We start from the raw sequence: 20363 nt of genomic DNA, 5'->3' as shown, positions 1-20363 counted from the left end.
TTAAAGATAAGCCAATGAAGTGAATTTATATCTTCATTATGACAAGACCCACTAACCCAGCACTTGGCACACATGAAGAAGTCCATAAGAAATCTATGATTTAAGTTGAATATTGATACCCATCTTTTAAATGCTATATGTATTGAAGAGCAGATTAACATCCCATGGGCTTTTCATACATTGACTATCCCCACTTTCTGTTTCGCAATAGCAAGTACTTGGGAACATAGCTGAATATCTCATGGAATCCTTCCCAGGGATCAGGGATGACTGAGAGCATGAGGTCCACTGCTAACAAACACGCAGCAGTGATTCCAACAGGAGAGGGGGTCTGTTCCTAACGCAAGAATGTTGGTGCATGCAATAGGTGTATGAAATAAATGCGGTGTGACAGCTTGCTCTCTGCCTAGGGTCACAGGATTGGCAGCAAAAGAGATTGGTAGCTTTCACAGTGTTAGTAGCCTTTTTTTTTTTTTTTTTTTTTTTTTTAAATAGACGTTGCAGACTTCCTCTTAACCCAGCTGGTTCCCAAATAATCGAGACTGGACTATTATATTTATTTAACAAGCTTTAAGGACACAACAACTGAGCAATAGCACTCTATTTTAATCCTCTAAGCCCATCTGGCTACCTCCCAGTCAATGTCCTAGTGACACTTGCCTTTTAATACTGATCCAGCCCTCTGGTCTCCAGGTGTCTTCTCGTGGTCTTGCCTGGACTCTCCTGGTGGCAAATCTCTATTTCCTTTCTCTTCTTCCCCTTCCCCTGGATGGGAGGAAGTCCATCCCTATTTTTTCCCTGATCAGTCATTGGCTGAGGAGCTTCTTTATGGACCACTCAGGGAACAGTTGGGGAGCAATGTTTACACAACACTGAGACAGGAGACTCTCAGGATAAGGAATGCAACCAGACACAGGGCACAGAAACCATCATTTGAATAATCAGGGTGTCTTTACACAGCACACAATAACATTATGCCTACATTATACAAGCATTTATCTTCCTCCTGTGACCCCTCTGTCTCCCCAAAGGCTGTTGGTCACCAGCCTGAGGGGACAAAGGGAGCAGAAGTGGAGAGCAGGATTGGACAGTGGGGAGTATGAGTGGAATGACCTCTGGAGACCACTGCAGAGAGACAAGTCAACCTTATTGTTTCAGGGATAGAGTATATAAGCGCCTTTTATGGGTATGGGTGGAAAGGGCTAATTGGTCTTGACATCAAGCGAGCAGTTAAAGGGCTGATTGGTTATAATACAGCAACTAGTTATCATGTGGGCAGGAAGCCAGAGTGGACTTACGTGCTGGATTATACAACCTTGCAGAAACTCTGTACAAGGTCACTTTTCAGACAAGGCCAGTCACCTGTGTTCAGGGACACTCTCCAGACAAAGACAGGCAGAGACAGGGAAGCCCCACTAAGAAAGGGAGTCTCCCATTTTGTGCCGAGATCAGAAAGGCATCCAGTCATGGGTCACTGCTACCTTAATAGTAGAGTTCCCTAACATCCTTTAGGTGATCAGACTAGTGAAATAATAATCTCTAAAGAATTACACTTTTCCTAGAAATCATCTCAGGAGAAGGGCAAGGCTGAAGCTTGGTTCCAGACAGAAAAGCGTCTTGTTCCCCAGACAGAGATTTCGCATAGTTCTTACAGCTTTACCATACCACCTTGCTCAAGAGGTAGAGCTGAGATTATGGTGGGTCCATAATGGCCCACACCTTCACTGTGCCTGCTTAGTTATACATACCACTTGTCCTCTTTGGAAACTTAAACCTCATGTCAATATCCCTGACTAGACCTTTTTTTTTTTTTTTTTTATCAGTTTCTTGTCTTTTGTGATGTGACTGCTTTGAACAAATTCCTCTTCTCTGCCTTTTGATACTCCTTGTCCCTTTGATTGGCACATTAGGGTGGACTGCTATCCCTAGCTTACTGGGGCAGCCAGAGCCCAGCCTAAAAAATGTCCAAAAACAACTCTTGACATCTCTGAAGGTGAACTCTCACCTCATGATTTAAAATGACAGAACTCCAACAATCACACTTTAGTTTGACACACACAGAGGAAAGAAAAAAGATAAAAAGGCATGGAGAACCTTTTCTGTTGTTATCTAAGGTAATTAAATGGAGGAACTATTTATGTCCCAGTAGCTCTTGGAATGGGAGAGGGTAGTTTCTCAAACAGAATTTGGGGTATTATCTTACCTTAAAGATAGAAAATGGATACTAGAGCAAATGCAGACATTTGACACAATTTGGCATGAATTTGATATGATTTTCCAAGATTCAAAATTCAAGTACTTTTTAAGACAATGTTTGAAAGTGGAGCTAAGAATAAATTCAATCCCATAGGCTTGATATGAATACTAAATTATGTAATATACTTTAAAAAGTGTAACACTTCTGGTAGGAATAAAGTTTGACAAAACCCTATTATTCGAAGGTTATCATCGACTCTGTTAAATTCGATCGCTAGGATGTTGTCATCGTATTTTTCACAACGTTAGAAAAGTGATTCTAAAGTTCATATAGAAGCACAAAGAACTGAACACTCAGAGCAACCCTATTGCTTTTAAAACAAAACCCCAAACGTTCGATTTACCAAACGAAGATGCAGGAGCCAAGCTCTGTGGTGAAAGCTACCTAGCTCAGAGACGCAGAGACAGCACCCAGCTGACCTTCCCACTCCATCAATATCCAAAAAAGAAAAGAGATCTTTTTTCTGCTTCATACTGTCTTAAATATCCTTCAACCCAAAGACCCTCCTTTCTCTTTCCTAGGCTTTCCTATGTTCACTTCCTGTCACCAGGTTGGTTGCTCTTTTGCCACTTTACCTATGGCTGACTTTATTTAATCCTGTTTACAGGAAGCTCATTGAACAACTAATGGTGTGTGCTAGGGCTGAACCACACCACACAACCTGTTTAAAATCAGTAGAAAGCTCTTGGATAAAAAGGTGTGTACTAGGGCTGAGTCATGCCACAATAATGTGTTTCAAGTTCACAATCTTGGGGTTCTTACAATGTGATCAAATATGCTGCAACACAACCCTCAGCAGAAAGAACCATGCCAGAGGGGCTGGAATGTAGTTCAAGCTAGCATGCACAAAATCAAGGGTTTGATCCCCATTCCTGATAAACCAGGCAGAATGACCCATGCCTTTAATCCTAGCATTTGGGCGATGGAAACAAGATCAGAAGTTAAAGGTCATCCTTTATGCATAATGCCAGGCCAGCCTCCACTACATAAGAGACTATCACCCCCCCCCCCAAAAAAACCCCACAAAACAAAAACCAACCAACCAAAAACACCTTGCAATTTAACTGAACTATTGTCCATTCTCTATTTTCTCATCAGAAGAATGCTGATTCCCAGCTGTGGATTTCTGGCCTCTACCCTTCGGCCTACTGGTGTGGGCAGGCAGTAGTGGACATTAGCCTCTTCAGCGCAATGCTTCTCACATGCTACGTCACATCATACACGTCAAACCTGTTGAACATTGACATCACAAGCAAAATTGTGCTATCTGTAGTAAGTAATATGGTGCCCATCAAATTCTGCACAGTAACTAAAAATAAAATGCAATGGAGAATGTTGGATAAACTTAACACCCTGCAGATTACCAGCACGATACAATCTTTTTAAGTATATGTAAATATAAAATCTCCTCCAGATGTTCCATTTTAACTGACGTTGTCTGAATTATCCCTAGATTGTTCTTGCACTTGGCTGTGCAGCTTCTCTTGTCTTCTTGACATACGTGATATCATTTGTTTTTGGCAAAAGGAGGAAAAACAGCGGCCTCTGGTCAATTTGCTTCTTTATTGTAAGTATGAACACTATTAAGCGCAGTCATTTGTTATATTGGACAGTGGGAAAATGTAAAATGTAGATTAAATTTAAAGACTCAAATCCAGTGCATCAACTTTTTAAAAGCTAATAGAATACCACAATACTGCAACAGCCAACTCCAGGTGATGGTTTCAACAAAATTTACTAAGCTTCCCAGTGGACCATTTAAAGTTATGCATGTAAAGAACGCATGAAACCTCACTTAGTTTTAAGATTTGAATTCTATTCCAAAGTCATCTCATACATATACAATTGTCCCACAAGTCCAGTAAAGCCTGAACTTCAAATGATTATTGTTCTCAAAGATTTCAGATTAAAATTACCCTGAAGAAAGCCCCTGGAAATGTAACTTGTATTAGTAAGCCAGTTATGTGTCAGAAGAATATAGCACTTTGAATGGAGTTCAGCTGAGAACTTTAAAAAGGACTCAAAGTTTAAAATGTACTGTTGGGTTTTCAGAGCCTTCAGAACAAAGGGACTCCCTTCAATATAAGAACGAGAAATGGCGTCCTAAGTGGTCCTGAGAAGCAGGGGAATCCACCTTTTTGCATTGTAGTATGCTCTTGTCATCTGCAAATTTGTTGAGCTACACTTGTAGCTGTCCTGGGATGCATGTGGCCTGCAAATCACAGTTTGGGCATGAAAGTCTGACCTGGAAAGTTTATCCTAACCTCAACTGTGAGAATTCCAAATACCAATTTTAATTCTTATGTCAAATAACTTATTAATATCTGCATCACTTCATAGACATAGATATGAAAATGGGAATTATATATATCTATACATACCTATATCTATATCTATTTATCTTGATCTATCTCTATCTATCTATCTATCTATCTATCTATCTATCTATCTATCTATCTATCTATCTATCTCTAAGCAGTGAAGACCTGGAGCACTATTCATGCTGCCTTTAAGCTGATATTCCTAAGACATAATTGACCAACTTATCGTCCATATTGTACCTCTAAATTTTTGGAATGGGAATCGTGAAACTACGAGAGACACCAAACCCAAGACCATATGTGAGAAAATATACTTGCCTGATGCCACCCACTGACTTTTACAGAAAGTGGGTGGACACAACTGGCTGCTGTCTCTTATTAATATTTAGCAGTAATATTTTGTGACTCGGGTGGGATTTGGCTGCATTTACCAGTGGCACTTATTATTCTTACCTTCATCTTCACAATCTATTCTAAGGAGAGAAACTATACAAAGTACTGGAGAGTACCATACCATGGGAATCTGTTAGTCAGCCACTTGAAGACAATTTTGATTAGGTGACAGAATGGCTGACATTTTCCAGATACCCCCAATACTGTCTATGCAGAACAGATAACATTAGCGATAATCTTACTGTAACTCACGAAGTCTTTACTTCAGTGAATATTCTTTCATATGTCTAGCAGAGGTGAGCCAAGCAACCACCCTGATTCCCCAGGTTTCAACTCTGAATGAATTATTTCTTAGAACGGATGGTTAAGCACTTCAGGGATAAGGTCAATATGGCTATTGACAAGTGTGTTACTATCAGCATGGAAGAGGGTAGAGATGATCGAGTCAATGTCCTCAAATGTTCTCTTTCAGCTACTTTACCTTCAGGTCCAAGGAACTGCCATCCCGGAATAATACTTTCTTCTGTAACTCTTTCCTCTACTTTTGTTGTCTCTACAGAGGAATCACTTAAGATTTGGGGAAGATGCTCATCAGGCTTAGCACTTTTGCTATATGTTAAGTGAAAAAAAAATCAACCTATGGTCTTATGCACATAACTTATGTTAGAGACCAAGCTCTCAGATGAAGAGGCAGGCATTCATTAGAAATAGTAGAAGCATGTCTCAATACTTTGTGACCCAAAATTCAGTAGAAAAGCTTAACAGGGCAATTCTGATATGGTTGTAGGCTCTACTGTGATGATTTGAAATATACTAAAGGTGTTCAGATGATCAGAAGTAGGAAAATTATTTTAAATATAAAGGAGCCCTGGGCCGGGCAGTGGTGGCGCACACCTTTAATCCCAGCACTTGGGAGGCAGAGACAGGCAGATTTCGGAGTTCGAGGCCAGACTGGTCTACAGAGTGAGTTCCAGGACAGCCAGGGCTATACAGAGAAACCCTGTCTCGGAAAACAAAACAAAACAAAACAAAACAAAAAAAAAGGCAGCCCTGGAACATAAGAGAAGAGAAAAATAAATGTGATCAAGTATACTTTGCTTTGGTAGAGAGATTGTAGAGGTTGTTGCAAAATGAGGACAGTTCTTCAGAATAGCCATCTAAGATAGTTATTATGCTCTAAGGCTCTAAGTTAATATTTAGCTATAAAGCATTTGGTTCAATTCAAAATTGTTTTTAGTGAATGATCAATCATCCTGGGAAGGCATAAAGATTTGAAGAGCAATGTATGCAACCTGTGTATATATTACTATCTTGGACCGAGACAGGAAAGTGTATTTGGTCATTTTAGCTTTGTCCTAAATCTCTAGTCTTTTCATCTAAGAAGAATTTTCCGAGTCTGATTAATAGCTCAAGGAATGTATTCTCCAACTGCGTTCTGTATCACTTCTTTACTTATTTTTTTTGAGATTCTAATTGAATTATATTTCACCTTTCCCTTTCCTCCCTTGAGGCCCTCTCACATACTACTCCCCTCTCTTCTTCAAGTTCATGGCTCTTGTTTTCATTAATTGTTACCGTATGCATTCGTGTATTTGTGTATTTGTATTCATGCATATATTTCTAAGTACAACCTGTTCAGTCCACATCATATTACCTGTATGTATTTTTTCAGGGCTGGCCATGTGGCATTGAAAAGCCATCCATGTGTTCTTCCCTGAGGAGCACCAACTCTCTGGCTCCCTGCTTTACTTAGTGGCTTATAGTTCTATGGGTAGGGTCCAGTCTTCACAGGTTTTGCCCTGTACTATTTGGCATTTTAGTTGATGTCATGTTTGTTCAGCTCTTGCTTGGGTGGTCATGTTATTGACAATGAGCATAGCTTGTGATGTAACTCAGACAAACAATCTCCCAGCAAAGTCTCTGATCCTCTGGCTTTTTCAATCTTTCTAGACCCTCTTCCTGTGTTCCCTGAGCCTTAGGTGCATCCTGGTGTAGACGTGTCTATTGGAATGAGTCTCCACAACTCCGCATTGTGATTGGTTGTGTTGTTTTGTAGTAGTTTCAATTTATTGCGAAGAGACGTTTCCTAGAATAACGAGTAAAGATTACACGTGTTTGTGGGTATATAAAGACAAATGTCTATAAAATATTGTTAGGGAGTATTCTGGCTTAATAAGGTAATGGTTGTAGATTCTTTTTTAACAATCATGATTTCACTAACGCTCTGAGTAGCTAGCTAAGTTTCTATCACCAGACACTGTATCTGCCTTGTCATCTTTTTACTCTGATCCATTTTGCTTTGAGGCTGCAGAATCCCATGTATCTGTTTATTTTACTTTTGTTTCTTGTAATTTTGGCGGTCATATACTAAACGACAAGGAGTTAATAGGCAGACTGTATAAGGGACTAAAATAATTTAACAACAGGAACAAATGGTCCAGTTAAAAAATGAACAAGTGATCTGAGTAGATACTCAGAAACAAAATGAGAATAAATAGCAAATATATTTTCAAGTGTTATATCGTTTATTTCATGTAAGAGAACACCAGGAGTGGCACGTTGGCAAGCACACAGAGTGAAAGGAAAGCCCGTGCATGGCTTTGGATGGGATGTAAGTCAATCAATACATCCAGAACAGAGTACAGGTCTTGAGGTTCCTCACTTCTGGCTGTGAATATTAAGGCGATTAAGTCAGCATACCACAGAGAAAGTTGCGTAGTGTCTTTACTGTTTCACTGTTTGCAATAGCAAACAAATGGCTTCACTTTTAAGTGACAATTGGCAGATGGCTATGAAGAGAGATTGTCACATTAAAAAAAGTAAGGATATATTAATATGTAGCCATAGATTGCATTATTGTCCTTTTCAGAAAAATGGGCAGAGCTTGAAGGCATTATACTAGGTGAAACCTGATATAAAATCACAGACAGCACATGTTCCTCCGACATGAAAGCTAAGGAAGGTGCTTATAATCATAGGATAGTGATTATTACAAGTTAGAAAAGGAGACAGCTGATAAACCAAGATTGGATGCTGAGTTCCCAACCACCCACATGGAATCAACATGAATACGTATGAATATGTGTACCCCCCCCCCACACACACACACACACACACACACACACACACGCACGCACAGGGAGTCAAGAAAAGATCAACTCAGAGACTGTAAACACAAATGATAAGGTGATAGAAATACTAATTACCTTAATTTGATTGGTACATGTTGTATGTGTATTTCCAAATATCACACAGGCCAGAGGGGCTGCTCAGTGGGATACTGTGTATTTAGCATCAGGAGACTCAACATCCCCTATAAAAAAAAGAAAGGTCATGTAGAACACACAATATGCATAATTAACATGTGTTGATAAAGTTAACTTTCTATTGGGGAGGTGGCCTCTCTGTATATTTTTATTAACAAAAGCATTCAATTTCTTTGTCTCGGAAATGGGAAATTGTTAAGGCTACATATTTGTATTTTTATATGGGAAACTGTGAAAGCTGTCATTTGATGTGTCATTTGTCATTCTTGGACTTGCCCTGTAGGTCACAGTCATTATGCTTGACGAATTTTGGGCTGGTTCCGTCAGTGAAGCACCGGTTATTTCTGCCATGATGTTAGTCCCTTCCTTTACATTGAATGGACTCCTGGTTGTCTTGGATATGGTAAGAAATGTCACCAACTGTTCCACAAGAAATTGCATATAGAAGCTATTGTCTGTGCCTAGATCTACGGAAATAGAAGGTGGGTGAGGGCTCGGAGAGAGGTATTGCTCTTTATAATTAGATGTTCTGAGGTTCAATTGTGGCGATGCTTAAAAAGAAGCCTCGGCAGAACTGTTAAAAAGCTATGCCTAAGACCCTTTACAAAAATGGTACACATAATTGAATGTTATTAGAAGCTACAGCCAGATTTCAAAAGAACTTTCTACTTCAATGGATGCTCCTGAACAACAGAGGATAACTTCATATGCAACACTGTTCAGTTACTCACAGGTTTGTATCAAACACCGTTCTCCATGGTAGTGATGAGCAAAGCTGTCTTCTTTCATAGAGCTGAGCAGAAACAAAGACAGATCAACCTCAAGCAAGTCATGGTGAGCTTTAAGTGAGCCTGAAGGTTAAAATGGCAACAGGTCACGTGCTGGGGAAGACCTTGCAACGCAAAGCTGTGCGCCCTTAGGAGTCAGAGAATTCTGGAGAAATGACACCCCTAAAGGAGGAGTAAGAAGTAGCGGGTGATTAAAAAAAAAATAAGCGTGCCCTGCAGAGAAAACCCAAGGCCTTGGGAGACTAGAGACCACAGAGAGTCAGAGTAACTGAGTATCATGCAGGTCAACAGGAGCTGGGTTGAGATCACGGTTTTGGGGAATCCTTACAACTCTCGATGAAATGGCTTTAAGCATAACACACCAAGTTTCATTCATTGTGTTCTAGGGGGGAGGGGAGAGACTTGTCTACAACTTTTTTTTTTTTTTTTTGCTGTTGACAAAGCAATGACTGCAAGTTATGACCTGCAGTCATACCTGCTCCTTTTGTTTAGTATTTTTCTTCTAAGACAGAAGTAGACATCACACACAAATAATCTAGACTTGTTACAGCGGAGTCAGGAGTAATGACAGGCTTCCTCTATAACTGATTGAGGATAAAAGAATAATGTCAAGGCCTATGAGTTTTGATTGAGAAAACAGCCATCAGTGAGAGAAGACAGATCTTGTGAATGAATTTATGTGGGAAACTTAGGACAAATAACTTCATTCCCGAGCTTTATACAAATGTAAGCACTGGTCTCTGTTTTGCTTTTAATAAATGCTTTTATTTTAAGACAGAGGTTTTTTTAATGGAAGAGATACAGGTTATCTTCATATTGAGAAAAGGTATTTAGTAGCGGGCTCCTCTCTTCTCTAGGGCATGTGTCATTAGTGTACACAGAACTATGAAGGAAAGAGTCAATGTGCAAAACACATTATTTAAATGTGAATTGTGAAGAAAATATGTTTAGCTACTTATTTTTCTTTTCAGAAAGCCTATCAGCACTACGTAGAATTTGGAGAGTTTAAAGACGGTTTATCTGCGGCTGATCTTCTGTTATGCATAATAGTAAGACTTTCTGCCTCACTACATGCCTTATGCGTAGATAGATATTCCTTGCTATAACTATGTGATCTTGTCTGAAGCTTGGTATCTTTGAAAGTGTTTTAAATTCAGTTTTAGATAAAGTGAGGGCTTCCAGACATGAATTTTATTCTTAGGATAAATGTTTTTGTATGTGTGCATTTATACAATAAGTTAAGTATTCAGTATAGTATTAATTTGGGGTTGTTTATTCTTTACATCATCATGTCTCTAAACAAGAAAGTGTATAAATCAGATACAGTATGGATTGTCCAAAATATGAGTAAAAGACAGAATTAACCATGAGTGAATGGGAAAGATTATTACTTTAGATTTAAGGATGACAGAAGCTACTGTCTTTCCATACTATCTGTCTGTGATGTTCTAGGCACAACAATAAACACGAAGTCTGCCGTCATGGGGCTTATAATCTAGAAGTATATGTGTGAACTAAATAAACAGCAAATACTGTGTTAGGTGGGAAAAGTGTCTTAGTTACTCCTTATTGCTATAGAAAACACCATGACCAAGGCAAATTCTAGAAGAAAACATTTAATGGAGGTTTAAAGTTTCAGAGGTTGAGTCTATGACCATCAGAAAGCATGGTGGCATGTGAGCAGATACTGAACTGGAATAATAGCTGAGAGCTATATCAGATCCACAAGCACAAGAAAGATTTTTTTAAAAAAAGCTAACTGGGAATGGTGTGGGCTTTTGAAACCTCAAAGCCTCAGTGACACATCTTCTCCAGCAGGGCCACACCTCTTTATCCTTCCCAAACAGTTTCACTAACTGGGGACAAAGCATTCGAAAATATGAACTGGGACAACCATTCTCATTGTAACCACCACAGATAGTGAGCAGAGACTTAAAAGATCTTCTAGTATGTAGTGGCAAGAGTGGTCCTATCTTGCTTCAGGATCATCTAAGAAAGATAAGTTTAATCAATACAAGGTTATACAGTAACGTGGTAACGATTGAGATAAGCAGAATTGGTCCACATGGAATTCTACAGAATTCCAGGGATTTTGATGCAACTTTGAGTGGTTTCAGGAACCACTGGGTGGCTTCAACCAATGTGCAGGGATCAAACTTAGCTGCAGAAAGCACAACTGCAGTTTTCTGGGATAAGAAGAGCAGACAAGAGGAGCAGAGGGAAACAGTGTGGGAATGCATTGCAAGCTGAGAAAGAAAGATGACCTGCATCTGGATGTTCATAACACAGCAGAGAGAACCAGTTGTGCTATGGGTCATTTTAAAGACATAACAGAGTTCACTGGGCTGTAAAGAATGAGCTGTGAACAGTAGGAAAGCAATAGGTTAAATCGTTGTAGTGTGTGTTTCCCCTATCTTATAAAAATTTGCTACCAAATTACCCATAAATACGCAAGCAACAATTTTACTTAAAAACTCAACTTGCATCGACTCATGCCTAAATAAACCCTTCTTTGCTCCTAGCCTTACATTCATACGTTGCTGTTCATTTTTGTTCTGAGATGCCTGGAAGTGAAGTATGGGAAGAATGTAGTACGGAAGGATCCCATCTTCAGGTTAGGATGACAGTTAATTTCCTATATGAGGTCACAGTTTAATATCTCTACTGTGGTGGCTGCACTTTCGGTTGGTTGATAAGGATGTCTACTTGCAACGCAAGCAATACGATGGACTGACATTGTAGTCAATGGTTTTCTAGTTTACTGTCAAGAGATAAGACCTGCCACTAACTAGCAGAGAAACACTCTGATTTCTCAAAAAATGTGAAGATTATGCAAGTATGCCATTCTCCCTTCTGAGGTGATGTACGCTCCTGAGCAAAAGGGACGGGAGGAGGAGATTTGACTACCAAGTTGAGGGAGCTTTACACAGGGACTTTGGAAAGTATGAGCTGTAAAAGATGCTGAAACAAACATCTGATGTGATGGAGGTAGGGCCATAGCAACCGGTGATGGTAGAAGTGACTTGAGTTTTAGGAGGGGAGTGGTGACAACTGATGATATGCTGGTAAGCACTGGCCTTACACGTCAAAGATGCTCTAAGGATAGGGACCATATCATGAGAGAGATTCTGGTCAGTGGGATGCGGGTTCATGCCAGCCTGAGGCAGCAGGGAGAGTGGCAATCACCACCAGTCTACTGGGGAAAAAAAACGCAAAGTGTTGAAATCACATGGGAAATAAGCATTGAAAATGTGAGCAAAGACAGTGTGTAATTCAATTGTTTTCCACAGGATATCTCCACGAAGTCTAAAAGTTCAGCCAAATCCTGAGGAACCTATAGATGAAGACGAAAACATTCAAGCAGAAAGACTGAGAACGCACAATGCCCTGAGCACTCCGAACTTAGATGAGGTTAGAAAGCATAGACTCTGCGAAAGCGTCCAAGAATCACTCAGAAAAGAAAAGGAAAAAAAAAAGCCTGAAATGTAGATTTTTTTTTAACTATTAAAGTTTGAAGTTCGCAGATACCCAAATATGCAGATACCTCAGAAGGTTCTGGAAACTAAAAAGAACATGAGACATAATGATTTTACTCTTCTTTTGAGAAACATGTATTCTAACAACCAGAAATGTAATTTCAGAACAAAATAAGACCTTATGAGTTGAAGAACGGACTATTTGGTGTAAAATGCTTAATAGGGATCAGGAGACTCAGCCACACTTCAGGCTTGCATGGCCGGTGCTATTCTGAGCTCTGTTTCCAGGCACAGACTTTTCTTTTATCTGATTGAGATGCTCTGTTCTCTCCGATGCAGTCATTTGCCTTCCACCTAGACAGTGAGTTGGCTTCCTAGGTGTTCTGTTACTTCCTCATGTGTTTGGGAATCAGAAACACTGTATGTCAATGAATGTGCCTTACATTGGTAACAGTGGTCACTGTCAGTCTCGGTTCATATACAGGTTGGTTTATGATAAACATCATGAGAACAAAGGAATGTAACATCTCTGAAATGGAGAGGAAAACCACATTTCCGTCTCCCCTAGAAACCGGTCATAATCGCCAGCTGTCTGCACAAGGAGTACACAGGTCAGAAGAAACGTTGCTGTTCAAGGAGGACAAGGAACGTGGCAGTGAGGAACATCTCTTTTTGTGTTAATAAAGGTTTGGGACAATCACTTTTTAAACTTACTGTTTAAAATTGTTTTTATCGCTTTATTTATTTTTTTACAGTTCGGTCATTGCCTCCCTCCCATAGTTCCTCATCCCTGTCCCCCTTCCCCATGTCTCCAAGAGGATATCCCCAACTCCCCGCCAGGTCTCCCCATTCCCTGGGGCTTCAAATCTCTCCAGGATTAGGTGCATCTTCCCCCATTGAGGCCAGACTAGACAGTCCTCTACTGTATATGTATCTGGGTCCTTGGACCAGCTCATGTATGCTGCCTGGTTGGTGACTCAGTGTCTGAGAGATCTCAGGGGTCCAGGTTAGTTGAGACTGCTGGTCTTCCAATGGGGTTGCCCTCCTCCTCCTCAACTTCTTCCAGTCTTTTCCTAATTCAACCATAAGAGTCCCCAACTTCAGTCCAACAGTTGGGTGTAAGTTTCTGTCTGTCTTAGTCAACTGCTTGTTGGGCCTCTCACAGGACAGCCCTGCTAGGCTCCTGTCTGTAAGTACACCATAGCGTCAGTAATAGTGTCAGGCCTTGGAGCCTCCCCTTGAGATGGATCCCAATTTGGGTTGGTCACAGGACAGCCTTTCCCTCATTCTCTTCTCCATTTTTGTCCCTGAAGCTCTGTTAGACAGGAACAATTCTGGGTCAGAGTTTTTGACTGTGGGTTGGCAACCCCATCCCTCTACTTGATGTACTGTCTTTCTGCTGGAGGTAGAATCTACAAGTTCTCTCTTCTCACTGTTGGGCATTTCATCTAAGGTCCCTCCCTTTGAGTCCTGAGAGTGTCTCACCTCCCAGGTCCCTGGTACATTCTAGAGGGTCTTTTCCCTACCCCCTACTCCCCAAGGAGGTTGCATATTTCCATTCATTCTGCTGACCCTCAGGGCTTCTTTCCTGTCTCCCCCCTGCCCCACCCCATACCTGATCATATTCCCCTTTTCCTCTCCCTGCCCTCCATCCCACCCAGATCCCTCCCTCCCTCTGCCTTCCATGATTGTTTCCTTCTCCCTCCCGTGTGGGATTGAAGCATCCTCACTTGGGCTCTTCTGCTTGTTTTTATGATATTTTGAGACTAGAACCTAGAGCCTCATGCGTGTCAAGCAAGTCCTCTGCCACTGGGCAGTATCCTTAGCTCTCTCTTCTTGTTTTAAGGCACAGTCTCGCCAAGTTGCCGAAGATGGCCTTTTAAACCTACTCTGTAGTTCAGGCAGGTCTTGATCTTGTGATCCTCCTGCCTCAGCGTTTTGAGTAGACAGGAATACAGGTCTGCATACAACAAACCATTAACCATTGCTTTTAGGCATGATCATATATACTAAAGCATAATTTCAAATATATATGTATGTATGTAATATATATATATATATATATATATATATATATATATATATATAGTGTGTGTGTGTGTCTGTGTGTGTCTGTGTGTGTGTGTAAAGAACTGTTATAGGAAAAATAAGGAAACTTCCTGCACTAGTGGATTTTGCATTCTAAGGAATTCATAAGAATATCTTATCACTAACATATCAATTATTACCCAAGCCCTATGGGGAACACCAAACCATGTATAATGGTGTGAGTGATGTGTTTGGTTAGAACAAAGGAACAGTTACTATTTTGTAGAGATTTCATACTGACATTAGTTTATGAATTTGAAAATCGGCAATTTACATCAGTTCAGATGAAAGGGTGTGGTAGTTTGGGTACACATGGTTTATTTTTGGAATGAGAGTAGTGTTCCAGCCTTCTGAGGCTTGTACATCACTTGCCTGAATACACTAGGTACCAACTCTCACATCTATGGAAAATAACCGAGCCAGCAAATCTCGGGGGGGGAGGGAGACTGATTCATCAAGTTAATAGGCTTTTGATAACATTTTCACGACGAGAATTAAAGAATATTTTCAGGGTGTATGCCGTGCATATTATAAACGTGAATTATTCTACTTGAGAGATGTACAGACCTCTCTCAAGCGTTCACTGAAAAAAAAAAAAACCCTGCAAATCTGCATTTAATTTCCAACACTGATGATAGTCTTATTCTTTCTTTCAGGTGAAATTTTGGGATTGTTAGGACCCGATGGTGCTGGTAAAAGTTCCTCTCTCAGGATGATAGCTGGGGTCATAAAGCCAACAGCTGGACAGGTAGCAATTCCACAAAATACGATCACAATAAACACAGGCTACATATTCGTAGGACTGTGTTTTTATGGCAGTTTTGGATGTACATTTTGTTTTTCCCCTTATTGTTTTTGATGGTATTTAAAAGTTTATGACAGGAAGTGGAACGCTACCGGGAGCTAAGTCCCTTTTACCCAACTACAGCGTCTCAGCTACCACCTGACGTTTTCGTCTCCCCCACCCCATTCACAGGTGAAATTGTCTTGTATATCAGCAGGTTATGGTTTTCACAGTAAATATGAATTACTTTCTGTGATACGTTCTTGCTGTTCGAATAGTCTAGGTATTCACTCGCCAGCTATACGGCCGTTTCCAGATTGTGTGCGGAAAGGGCTTCCCACATCTCCAGTAAAGCTGCTTTCTCTTGTTAGGTGGAATTAAAAAGGCTACGTTCAGCTGTGGGCCGCCAGGGCGACAGCAGGGCCGAGTTTGGGTACTGCCCTCAGGAGAACGTGCTGTGGCCCAACCTGACAGTGAAGGAACACCTGGAGTTGTACGCTGCTGTGAAGGGGCTGAGGAAGGAGGATGCTGCCATTGCCATTTCAAGGTTTGGAGGAGGGTCCTGGAACCCCTTTTGTTAAGAGGCCCGTAGGCACTACTCATCACAATGGATCACGAGTGTGAGGAACAGGAGCAGAATTCAAAGCACTGATGGTAGAACAGAGATGAGAGACCACACCCAACTCCCTACATGCCTGAGTGTGGGAGCTCAAAAACCATTGACTTCAGTAGTTGACAAAGAAGGAGTCAGTCTATACTCACGACTGCCTTCAGGTTTCTAATGAAAAAAAAAAAGAAAGAAAGAAAAGGAAAATGGAGTAACCACGAATTAAGTTTCTCATTTTTAAAATTAAGTTACTTAACAATATAAAAATTAGATTATTTAAAAAGTAATCTCATGATGCAAAAAAAAAAAAAAAAAAAACAAAGAAAAGAAATAACCTTTAACATGATTTGAATTTTGAAAACAGTACCATCCTTCCCTGCGATGTTTTTACAATTATGGGTGATTTCATTTTCCAGATGTTCTCTCTTAGTGTGATATTCCCATCTTAATTTCTCTCAGATTAGTGAATGCTTTTAAACTACACGGCCAGCAGAACGTCCAAGTACAGAACCTAGTTGCGGGAGCGACCAGAAAGGTACGTGTGGTGCCCGGTGCTCTTCTGAGAGCATCTGTGGTACAGAAGCAAATGGTGGACATGTTCTTTCTTTCTGCATTGCAGCTGTGCTTTGTGCTGAGCATCCTGGGGAATTCACCTGTCCTGATTCTGGATGAACCATCCACCGGCTTAGATGTGTCAGGGAAGCAACAAATGTGGTGAGAATTCTTCTAGGCCCAGACCCACAGTGACCAACATGTAAAATGGCATCAGTAAAATCTGCAAACAGATCCGAGAGCCCACTGGTTCCTGATTCAGCAGAGACTGTATTAGTTAGCTGCTGTGGCATGGATGCTGAATGTTCCTTACAGGCCTGTGTCTTGAAGGCTGGGTCCTCAGCCAGCAGTGCTGTTGAGGGGTGTGAGCTAGAGCCTTTAAAAGGCAGAGCCTGGCTGTCTTAGTTAGGGTTTTACTGCTGTGAACACACACCATGACCAAGGCAAGTCTTATAAAGGACAACATTTAATTGGGGTTGGCTTACAGGTTCAGAGATTCAGTCCAGTATTATCAAGGTGGGATCATGGCAGCATCCAGGCAGGCATGGTGCAGGCAGAGCTCTTATTCTTCTACATCTTCATCTGAAGGTGGTCTACAGAATACTGACTTGCTTGGAAGCTAGGATGAGAATCTTAAAGCCCACGCCCACAGTGATACACCAACTCCAACAGGGCCACACCTCCAAATAGCGCCACTCCCTGGGCCAAGCATATACAAACCATCACACTGGTGAAGGGGGTTAAGTCGACCTTGAAGAAGACACCAAGACTCTGCTTTCTAGTGTCCTCTTTACTTCATGGCACCTGAAGAAACAGCTGTGTCATTTCCCCTGTGCCTTGTCCCACTGTGGTATTCTGCTTTGCCTCAGGCCCAAAGCAATGGGTCTAATCCAGCACGGCTTGGAACCACTGAAATATTAATGCAAAATAAACTTCTCCCTTTGAGTTTATCATCCCAGTGATAAAACTGCTGTGTACCGAGATCCTGTCAGCCGCCAGTTTAGCAAGCACTTCAGCGGATCAGCTTTCAAAGGGAAAAGATTTGCTTTGGCTTGAAGGTTTGGGGGCTTTACCCTGTATCAGGTTGACCTCATGGCTCTGGGGCTGCAGTAAGGTAGCATGCCATGGAAGGGACATGATTTCCCCGGTCACTTCACGAGTCATGAAGCAAGGAGAATGGGGGGGGGGGAGGATTGCTGAGCTGCTTCTGCCATTTTAAGAGCATCCAACTAGACCTCACCTCTTAAGGATCCAATCACCTCCTATCAGCACCGCCTGGGGACCAAGCCTTTAGCACATGGGCCTTTATGAGACATTCAACACCCAGCCTCTGTCTGCGGAGATAGTTTGTGTCATTAGGAAAACAGACATTTAACAGTTGGATAATCTATGCGCCATACTCCTGCAGTTTTTGACTTAACAAAAACTCTAGTTAAGTCTTACTTAGCTTCCTTACCTTAATTTTGTACTTTAGTTATCGATAATTCCGTAACAATTTATTTTACTGCTCACATGGTTGTCCTAAAGAGCCTTGACTTGCAGGCATAATGTCCTTTTTTCATTTTCACTTAATTTGTCAAATTTCCTGACCCAATTTATATCACTTTAGTTTTTCTACTTTCTGTGAATCACCCTTGGGACTAATAAAACCCCGATTTAACTTCATATTTGTGATTACCCAGGATCCCCTCTCATTTAAAATGTTATTTTATTTTGTTATCACTATTTGATGCAAATGTAGAATTACTTATAAATCCATTATACCCATCATGCAGTTCCAGTCATTGTCACGAGGAGGCCCTCCTTTTTTTTTTTTTTCATATATTTCTCAACTATAATTTCAAAGGCCAGGTGAAGCAGAGCACACTCTTATCTCATCATTATTTCAGCTGGCATCTCCAACAGACAAGGAAAGTTCTCCTCCCTTCCTTCCTTCCTTTCTTTCTTTCTTTCTTTCTTTCTTTCTTTCTTTCTTTCTTTCTTTCTTTCTTTTTTCTTTTTTAGTTATTTATATGAGTACACAGTAGCCGTCTTCAGACACACCAGAAGAGGGCATCAGATTCCATTACAGATGGTTGTGAGCCACTGTGTGGTTGCTGGGAACTGAACTTAGGACCTCTGGAAGAGCAAGCAGTCAGTGCTCTTAACCACTGAGCCATCTCTCCAGCCCCTGAAATTTCTTTTTAAAGTTTAATCATAATAACGTGAACATAGCTAAAACATCAAAAACGTTCTCAAAAAACCAAAAAAAAAAAAAAAACAAAAAACAAAAAACAAAACAAACCCCCCCAAAAAACAAACCCAACAACAACAAAAACCGTTCTCTTTATTTTAAATGAACTAGCCAGCACTCATTTCTCTGGTGATCATCAATATATGAGTATGGTTTATAAAGTGTATCTCATCAATCTTCCCTCTATTCCTTTCCCTTTCCCATGGCTCTTTACTCTTTGATTTAATTTCTATTCATTCTTGCTCACTTCAGGCAGGCAATCCAGGCAGCTGTTAAAGACAAGGAGAAGGGCGTCCTCTTGTCTACCCATGACCTGGCTGAGGCGGAGGCTCTGTGTGACCGAGTTGCCATCATGGTGTCTGGAAGGCTTAGGTGAGCCTCTCTCCATGGCTTGACTTGGGATTGCCTGTAGAAAGAGGGAGCCAGGGATGACAGCCTGTTCCTTGCTTCCATCTTCCTCATAGATGCCCCTTTCCACTCTCTCTGAAGTTTAAGAACAACACAAAATCCAATGACAAGCTTTTCCTTTCACCTCTATCATGCTCTTCCTACACACAGATGCATCGGTTCAATCCAACACCTGAAGAGGAAATTTGGCAAGGATTACATTCTGGAACTCAGAGTGAAGGACATTTCTCGAGAGTCATTAGTTCACAGGGAGATCCTGAAGCTGTTCCCCCAGGCTGCATGCCAGGACAGGTAAAGAGACCTGTCACCCACAGAGAAACATGACGCCTTCCCACGTGCTGCAGTGTCTGCTAGCACCGTGATGGGACGATGGGACGTCAGAGTGATAGGACCCCCCAAAGGCTCAGTCTTCTGGTTTTTAAGAGATTTGGAAACTACCCAGGAATGGGTGTCTCCTTCTCCAGGAAATAGGAGCAAAGATAAGGAGAATTTTCCTTTAATATAATTTTCTTGCTTCAAAATGGAGACTATAAAGGAGTGCATGTGCTTGTACAAACATTTGTGTGTGTGTGTGCGTGTGTGTGTGTGTGTGTGTGTGTGTGTGTGTGTGTGTTGTTAGGAACAGGACCAGAAGATTAAAGCAGCTACTGAAATTTGAAATCAGAGGAATGAGGATATCAGAGCAAACAAGACACAAAACTGCTATTTGTGCCTTTACACAGTGTAAATGTAATGGTTGTCCAAGGTATATTCCAAAACCCGCTCTTACTCTAAAACCTTTGGTATCACTAGGTAAAGAAATCGGCTTGGATACGTGTGGGAATATGATGAATGATAAGAAAGGAAGAGGGTAGTCTGGTCTGAAGATGGCCAGCCTGGACGTCTGCCCACTCCCCTTGTCAGTTAGGAACACACACTGACTCCGGAGCAAAGGTTACAGTTAGTGGCAGTACAAGAAAGGAACGTGCCTAAACCCACTTGTTCTTAGATTCCAGGTCTTTTAAGTTTTCCCACAACTGTCCTGCCCCACTCCCCAGCCTTACATCACCTTGCAAGTTAGCTTTATGGTGACAACACCTAATTTTCATTTGAAGTTATTTTCCAGCGTAGCTTCCAGTTTCTGTTTTTTAACAAGTAAACGGTTTGAGTTAACTGGGGTAGTAATACCGTGTTATCTCTACAAACAACCA

General features: G+C 41.0%; 1 protein-coding gene across 3 annotated transcripts in view; it reads left to right on the top strand.

Moving 5' to 3' along the window:
* Positions 1–20363, top strand: part of LOC110331454 (ATP-binding cassette sub-family A member 6) — a 68317-nt gene that overhangs the window by 45612 nt on the left and 2342 nt on the right. For all 3 annotated transcript variants that reach the window (XM_029545733.1, XM_029545732.1, XM_029545734.1), the window contains 13 exons: positions 3356–3529; positions 3711–3824; positions 8521–8640; positions 9997–10074; positions 11548–11639; positions 12316–12436; positions 13070–13187; positions 15246–15337; positions 15745–15920; positions 16440–16515; positions 16600–16694; positions 19018–19137; positions 19324–19464. In XM_029545733.1, the coding sequence (XP_029401593.1) occupies positions 3356–3529; positions 3711–3824; positions 8521–8640; positions 9997–10074; positions 11548–11639; positions 12316–12436; positions 13070–13187; positions 15246–15337; positions 15745–15920; positions 16440–16515; positions 16600–16694; positions 19018–19137; positions 19324–19464 (1517 nt within the window). The remainder of the gene's footprint in view (positions 1–3355; positions 3530–3710; positions 3825–8520; positions 8641–9996; positions 10075–11547; positions 11640–12315; positions 12437–13069; positions 13188–15245; positions 15338–15744; positions 15921–16439; positions 16516–16599; positions 16695–19017; positions 19138–19323; positions 19465–20363) is intronic.

Source organism: Mus pahari, chromosome 14 (genome assembly GCF_900095145.1).
Source record: "Mus pahari chromosome 14, PAHARI_EIJ_v1.1, whole genome shotgun sequence".
Taxonomy (NCBI): domain Eukaryota; kingdom Metazoa; phylum Chordata; class Mammalia; order Rodentia; family Muridae; genus Mus; species Mus pahari.
Note: the sequence above shows the minus strand (reverse complement) of the source record. Positions and strands in the feature narration are given on the sequence as shown.